The sequence below is a fragment of the Arachis hypogaea genome, chromosome 6, assembly GCF_003086295.3.
Source record: "Arachis hypogaea cultivar Tifrunner chromosome 6, arahy.Tifrunner.gnm2.J5K5, whole genome shotgun sequence".
Taxonomy (NCBI): Eukaryota; Viridiplantae; Streptophyta; class Magnoliopsida; order Fabales; family Fabaceae; genus Arachis; species Arachis hypogaea.
Genome location: NC_092041.1, coordinates 106248138 through 106256600, shown reverse-complemented (window position 1 = coordinate 106256600; position 8463 = coordinate 106248138). Strand labels below are relative to the sequence as shown.

Here is an 8463-nt window from a genome sequence, read left to right as displayed (position 1 = left end):
GTTCGGAAATTAATTTATCCAAATAACCTATGATGGTGTTGACGATTAATTGTGATAGGGCCTGGCTGACAGTAGTTAAACTAGTAACAAACATTGTAGTTACGAGGTTTTTTCAGTGTAGTTGTTACTGATGTACAACACATAGAGTCTAGTTAAAATCCCTTTGTTTGAAACTGATTTGAGTTGATCAAGCCATCAGTTCATATTCTTCTGCCGTTTTATGTATGGAAACTCATTGACCAGTAGCAAACCTTAGAAAAAGTTCCAATCCGCGATGAACGTCCTTTACTTATCAAATTAGAAAATACCGTGAAAAGAAAATCCCTTTGTTTGGTCTAGATGGCAATGTCAAGGAACAAGAAGGTCTAAATGCTAATAAGTTTTGAATGAAACCTAAAGTGACTAAAAGGAAAATGGGGAGAAAAAAAAGGGGGAGGGGTCTATGAAGCTGTTTTGCTTTTCTAGGGATGTGCCTAATGATTAATGCTAAATAGAGAAAGAAGAGATAGTTGTGTTGAACTGGTGACATGACTATATATTGATCTAGTTTGTGGCTGACTGGCTGTGTTTCTAATTTTCTATTGGCAAGTATCCCGAACATCATTCTTTTGGTAACCATTGGAATTTTAAATTTGTATCTAAATAGGTATTCTAATTTCACAAGCCCATTCATATCATACTATATTTTAGAATATATGCTTGTTTTGTTGATAATTCTCTCAGGATTTTTGAGGTATGCCTTGCCCGTACCTAATAAATGCATCCCTTTGCCCAAACTCAATGGTCAATGACTCAATGTTATGGATTTGGGACGGCCTAGAACCCATAACAAGATCATTTGAATCACAAAAACTGAAACCTGTTGTAAAACTTCAATATTTGCACTGCAAGGCTTGGTCTAGTGGCAGTTGTGTATGCCTTGCTATTGCTAGAGAGTGAATCAGAGTTCAAAACCTTAAAAAAAAGACAATATTTAAGGACGATAAACATATTCAAACCTCAAAACACAACCACAACATATCATTATATTGCTCCTTGATTCGGTTTATAACAGATTTCACTTGGTAAAATAAGACTTGATCTGTTGTAATCACACAACTTACAATGATCAAACATCAAACTAATTAACGAATATGATAATTAATTATTGTGTAAAAATAAAGCTACAAGAACGATGTAATAAAATATACCTCATTGAACATAGGGCACTACATAAAACTACCCAAAATAAGAACGAAATTGAGAATAGCAGCATTGAACTAACGATTAAAAGTAAACTTCCTATTCTTGGGTTCATTAATTACAACGCAATGTAGCTGTCTGAGACAACAGACCACAGTTTACCGGTTTAAGTTTCCAGCATCTCAATTAAAGCCTGGCAATGTAAAATTAAAAATATTGCAATATCTATATCTTAATGGAACCGTATTTAAGGTACTCACATTCACTTGACCAGAAAGTTTGAAAGTTTGTGTGTTCAAGATTACACATCAATCTGCATTATGCTTTCTCATATGTATACAAGCCTGAATGCGTTTCACTTCGGAGACAAATTTTCCTATAGCAAGTTAACAACAATCCCTTCTACCTTTGGGCATGAGGCCTCCCCCAACTTGTGAACTTCGGAATAAGATATTGGAACCAAAAAAACAAAAAAACAAAAAATAAAAGAGAAAAACATTGATGGCCTCATTCTCATACACAGCAAACATGGTTGGAGGATTATATTATTCCTAATAAAAGCTAGAAAGATCACGGATATGATGGTCATTCTCAGAAAACTCATTGAAGTTCAACAAAATAATTTAGAAAGGGTTTTACACCGAGATGCCATAGTTGCTAATTTTCGAGATCTCTTTTGTCAAGGACTTCTTTTCTTGCTTTGCCTCAGAAGCAAGTTTGGAAACCTGTAAGCCAGAGAAAGAAAGTTCAGCATTTTGCATTAACTACAAATCTTTTAAATCAAAAGAAGAGAAGAGATATCTAGCTTTCTTGTATCTCACAATGTCCGACAAGGAATGACCTCAAAAGATAATGAATTTTATACCAAATAGATGCCAAACATCTAATCTTATTCCATAAACTTGTTTGTCTGAATTTTTTAATAAGGGGATATCCATGCAATGCTAATAGTAAATTATAAGAAACACAACCAAAAGCTCCTTTTCGAAACCCGTGAAGGATCACAATGATGCCAATGTAGTAATTAGCCAAAAGTCAAAGTATGGTCTTGGACTTGGACAATGCTGTAGTGAGCTCACCTTGAGTGAAATTGGTTATAGTTAGGACAAATGAAGAAATGCCATTACTAGATTACACAAGTCCATGTCCATCTAAATGAATACCACAAATTGAAACCTATCGTCATGCTCACTACTATCGACATGTAGGAGGGAATCAAGGAGCTTGATGCCATCCTCACTAGAATTCTGGATGTGGTGATGCTAACCATTAGGGGTTTTGCCACCTTAATTGTCATTCCTTTTCCCAACTATATGAATATGCAATCGTATGTTGATATCTAGGTCTGAATGTCTCTGGTTTCAAGCTAAAGCATTAAATTAGTTTGTACTAATCTCACATTTTCTTGCAAGATAATTGGGCTCGACCCATCAGGTTAAACCAGAGGCCTATAGTACACATGTTTGGATTGATGGAAAGTAATGAAAGCAAAGTAGCATGTGATTTAAGGGAGCGGAATAGGGCAAAAACGAGTGGAATTTCACTCCACTCCATTATTTGGATAAAATGGTCTTTCACCTTTGACACCGCAAAAGGTTTCAATGGAATTGGATGGAATCTATCCCATCTCAAACAACTCCATTCAAGCATAATATTACAAATCCAATTCCCATCTCTCTCACTCTATTTCACCTAGAGTTCTCTGTTGTACGAAGAGTGACACTTTCCCTTTATAAATGGTTACAGTTGTAGATAGTTGGATCAACATGCTCATGAACTCAAGCGTTGATAAAATTAGCACAAAGTAGTTCCTGAACATTGGAAAGGCTCAGTCTCCCAAAATTCTAAACCATAGTTCTAGCCTCCATAATCAATATTGTCCTTCACCTCTTAAATATAGCATATATCCTCAAGAGAATACAACAAAACTTCATTCCGTCCCCAAATTACTGAGGACTTGGTATCTAACTTTTAGTTTTTATTTTTCTATCAAAGAGGTGTATCTACAACTTTTTCAAATTATGCATGATAAAGAAAAATAGGATCTAGATTTGTTCAATGTCATTTGATGGATTACTCCAGGCACAAGAAATACTGAGATGAGATTAAAGCCAATAGAATAATTACCTGTGACCTAAAGTGAGATGCATCTCTTCTAGGAAGTTCTCCAAGAAGATCTTTCAAACCTAATGCACCAAAATCATGTGAAATCATCAAAGGCACATACACTGATCACCATAATCGTTAGATCTTCTTTCCTAATATTCTTTTCCAAATTAAGTATAATATTATACCATACCTCCTACCCGTCTTTCAATTTTATATGCAGACTGAATCACATTTCGGATTTGCTTTCCTGCGTGTCTAATATAAAAATATGAAGTGTGTAAGTAAAAGATTAAGGCATATAAATTACAAAATGAATGTTACATCTACTCATCTATAAGTCACCAACCTCAATTTTGTCCTTCCACGTAAGAATTCCTCTTCTGCATGTAATGCCCTCTTCTGAAAACAACATAACAAAATACCATGAATACCTAAATAGCAGTCACTAAAAAGCTTATGCCATGAATTTTATTATCCTTCCTACTCGTGAACATGATGCAACATTGTGAGAAAGGGCCTTAAGAGGTCTGTGCTCATTTGTGTTAACCCTATTGTACTACGCATCAACATCTACACACTTAACCTTCAAATATGAATAAGATAAAGCTGACTTTTGCGCAAAGTCAGAAAGGGATTAAAGTGTCGTAGACAATACTTACTGGTAAACAATCCTGAAAGAACTTTAGTCCAGGGACAAGCACATGGAATATGAGAATGAATAAGTAACTTAGTTCTGGAATATAAGAACTCCAAGACACTCACCAATCAAAGAAAAAATATTGAAGCATTTTACACAAGGTAGAAAAGTCACAGAGAATTGGAATGTGTTTCTTGACCAAACTCCCAAGAACACCAAGACATCCTCTATGATGATATCATAGGTAGCAATGATAAAAACAAGATGTATAACCGACACGTCCTCTAGCCTTATCTTACCATATGCTCCAAATTCCCCCTGAATAATACTGCTATGAATTGATCAATAACTGTGTCTTACAGATCTACTCCCCCTTTGTATATATTGACAAATTAAAGAAAAAACATGAGTGGCCTTGTTAAGATTTTGAGAGACTTGTTTGGTTTGAGAAAACTTTTTCTGTTTTCATTTTTAACGTTTTCTATTTTCAATATTTTGTGAAGAGAAAAGTGAACAGAGAATAAGAGCCTATTTGATTTTTGTTGTTTATCATCATTTTCAATGTTTTCTGTTCACATAATTCAATGAAGAAAAAATAGAAAACAAGAAAAATCCTATTTTCTATTTTCATCTCTTATTTTCACCTTTTCCTTTGCAAAATCTTAAAGCCAAACATGAAATCACAAAGTACACGAGCTCATAAAATCCAGTTTTCTATATTTGTTCCTGTGTTTACTGTGTCTTGAGAAAATCCTCACAGTGAAAATCAAAACAAAAAACGTAAATACAAACCAAAAAGGTCCTAGCACTCTCCTAGCCAAATTTCTATTTTCCAATTTTCTGAGATACCCCCCTTCAGCACTCTCTCACATCTTATATAGATCTAGCCACCTCATTTCCCATGCCAACTCAAGAGAGTTGGTTACAAATATTGATCCCCAATATTCTTTAATGCTCTATTTAACCATTTGCCCTTTCAAACGCTAGCCTTAGCTCAACATGTTTTAGTCTTTCAGAGGCAGGGGCATAATTAGAAACATTACAAAGGAAGCCAAAAAGATCTAATACATATAGAAGCACAAGATATCACAACATGTAATGCAAAAGATGCTTAAAGTTACTCAATTATAACTGATATGAAGCATTTTTACCTCCAACTTTTCTCCTTCAGCCTTTAGAAGATCAATTGATTGGCGCAATTCTTTCAATTGAGCACTAGCTCTGGAAATCAAAGCCTGGATACACAAACAAGCACCAACATTAATTCAGCTAATTGTTATGAAACATTTCATGAACTTCACAATTCCAACAATGTTTTATAAAATAGTTGGTGACTAGTCAATAAATGTTTGAAGCACATTTCAACTAAGAGATTGCTTTTAATAGTGATATTCTAAGGCTGTGCATTTGTATATTGAATTTCTAATTCTCTATTATTCTACCTAAATGGTATCCAACTCAAGAAAAGAAAAAACTTATATAAAGGAAATTCCAATTGAACTATTTTCCTCAATCCCCTCTACTCCACTTTTGTGCTTAGAATGGTAGTATTCTGTCCTTGATTCCATATCACAAGACAACAAATTTGATCTTGTATTTACAAGGTTCTAACAGAATATAAGATATGCAGAAAAAACGGTTAATATCCTTGTGGTTACATGTATATAATTAAATATAAATTGAACTCAAAATCCTACAACTTTTATCCTCTTCATCAATTATAATCAGATAAATACTAACCTCTTCACTGACAAAAAGACGCAAAGTGTTGTAATACAAGAATCGTCGAGGCCCTACAAGGCAAACAAATTTTAAGACAATATTACTCCCCCTAATCGACTAACATTTTGAGTAATATAGAACAAATTCAATAGCATTGCCTCCAAAAAAACATGCAGCAGTGAAACTGATATACATATAACACCAACAACTTAATCCTTCAACAAAGAAACAAAGATTTATGTGTCGGCCATAATCTTAGACCAATAAACTGTATAACTTATATTATGACCACTAGTGGATTAATCCACCTTTTTTTAGTTATGGTTTAAAAATAATTAATGTGAAATTACTAAAGATGGTAAGTTCTTTAGTCTCGTAACCAATGGTCTTGAGATCAAATCCTAGAAGAAATAATTGTTTCTTCTTAAGAAGAAGACCAAATAAGAGAGACCAAAGCATATGAGTGGGAGACCAAAGAGACCAAACCAAGTACTCCAATTTTCTTTATATATATAGGTATACATTACATGCTATATGATGAATAAAATATCAAATAAAACATTTAAAAATTGAAATGAAGAGATCAACTTCTATGCACTAATAGCGAAAGATAAATTTGCATTGACATCCCATTACAATTTAACACATTACTGATTTCCATGGCATACTTTAAATATCCATGAGAAGAGAAAAAGCGTGAGGTGGGACCAGTGGCTATAACATAGTTGCAGTCTGGCAATTCTATTATGGGAGTGAGAATTGAGGAGGATTCAGTTAGAGGAGAGAGAGGAGAGTTAGCATATGCGGAGGGTTTTGAGAGTGAGGTTAGGCATTTTGGATGGTGAGGAATAACCAAAATTGAGAAAGCAGGCTCTGGAATGTCTGCCATTTTTATTTTTCTTCATTACTTTTTCTTTTGGTAAATAATACAAACACATTGGGAAATTGGGTGATAGCATGCCCTTCTACTATTTTGCTCATTCTTGATTACTCTTGACACCAAGGTGTTACACTATTTCCTCCCCATGCCTCTTCTCGAGGCCACCTTTGCTACTCCACCATATCCTCAAAGCAAATAAGGGTTGAAGAAACTTCCAGTTTCTCAACCGCAACAGCCAACCAACACACTGGTTGTTGGTAATCAATTGGAGGATCATCTCGCCATTCCAGAAGAAAAAGATTGTGGTTTTAAAAATTAACAGTAATATCTTAATATAAGTACATCAGCAGCAATATAAGTTATAAAAACCATTTCAGGCTTGTGTCATAAAGCAGGTTATAATCAACCAATAAAGGATCATATACAAAGTTGTGAGAGAGGGACACTGCTGCCAGCCCAAACATAGAAACAAGCCAAAACGCAAAATAAGCAATTCCTTTTGTCAATTTCTATCTCATATTGTGAATTGTTGTTCATACCATTTAGTATTTTTGTAATTTAACTTCTAAAGTATGAAAATGAAATAGGCGATGAGGTGTTAATGCCAGTGCTTGTACAAAAAAACTAATCTCTAAAATAGACCACATTCATTAAAACAAGCACAGAATCTTACTTTTAAATGCCAAAACTCCCAAGACAGCAGTGGTCCCACATGTAATCATTGGATGTGAAGCAGCAACAAGAACACCCTCTGCAATGGAAGATTAACAAATAAAAGCGTAAAATTTAGAAACTTATCATAATGGAAACCAAAAAAAGCCTAATCTCAGTGCATAACTAAAATTCCAAACCTTTAATCTTTCCGAACATAAGATCCTCATAAGCATTGTACTGAGCCTTGACATCATCCAAAGCAAGCTACAATCCACATTCAACAGAAATTCAAAAAGATATCAGTTTCATCAGAATAAAACTAAGACAAATATCTGACCTAGTTCAAATGTTCAATTATTTACAAACTACAAAAATTCATCACATTGTCAGAAGAGCTAACTACACTAAACGAACGAGCAAACTAACACAACACCAACACTTGATCGGTTGAAGTGGCAGATACTCATTTCCCTTAATCAGTGCTCTAGGGTTATCACGGTATGCAAAAACCAGTGTCGGGAAAGTTATGCCTCCTATAAGATCTCAAATCCTGAATAGGATTGCTTTCAATTGGAGCATTCCTATGGTTTCACCCATAATAATAATAATAATAATAATAATAATAATAATAATAATAATTCCAACAGAAGGTGTCATGTGAAATCGAATTCGGTTGTGACAAAATAAATTTCCCACTGTTTCACAGTCATGCACTATCTTCCCCTGAATTTCAAAGAAAATAAAATAATCTGGTAAACCAACGAAAGAGGGGGATGGAGGAGATAATTTTTCACCAAGGTTTGTTGAAAATGAGCGGAAGAAGTTGAGCGGATTTGAGAGAAACGGGAGTTTGAAGCGTCGATGGCAGAATCGATGGCGTCGTTGAGAGCGGCATGGTAGAGCTGGGCTTGGCCAACAACGTAGTCGACGAACGGCGTCGTTTCATTGAAAGCGGGAAGGGAGCCACTTGTGCCAGGCGAAGGGGGTGGTGCGTCGGTTTTGGATGATTCCTGAGGTGTCGCCATTTGCAGTGAATCTTTGTTCCTTGCGTTTGTGTCCCTCTGACCACTGTCTCATTTCCCCCCTCTTCTATTTACGTTCTTCAAATATTGACCTGTGGATTCTAAGCTCAGCCATCCATTCACTTTTCATGTCTTCAATTTTCACCCTTTTTTTTTCTTATTTTTCATTTTGTGTTGAGAATATATAATTTACAAAAAATTTTATTCGAATACAGTTGTCATTTACATAAAATTAATAATTTAAATATTTAATTAAA

At 34.7% G+C, this 8463-nt stretch overlaps 1 protein-coding gene across 1 annotated transcript; it reads right to left on the bottom strand.

Annotated features, from left to right (window-relative positions):
- Positions 1–1414: 1414 nt before the first annotated feature.
- LOC112697377 (RGS1-HXK1-interacting protein 1) lies at positions 1415–8362 on the bottom strand. The gene is made up of 9 exons (XM_025750518.3): positions 7979–8362; positions 7382–7448; positions 7204–7281; positions 5669–5721; positions 5080–5163; positions 3638–3690; positions 3482–3546; positions 3310–3368; positions 1415–1907 (listed from the first exon to the last, which is right to left on the bottom strand). The coding sequence occupies exons 1-9, from the start codon at positions 8207–8209 to the stop codon at positions 1818–1820; spliced, it is 780 nt and encodes a 259-aa protein (XP_025606303.1). The 5' UTR covers positions 8210–8362; the 3' UTR covers positions 1415–1817.
- Between the last annotated feature and the right edge of the window lie 101 nt (positions 8363–8463).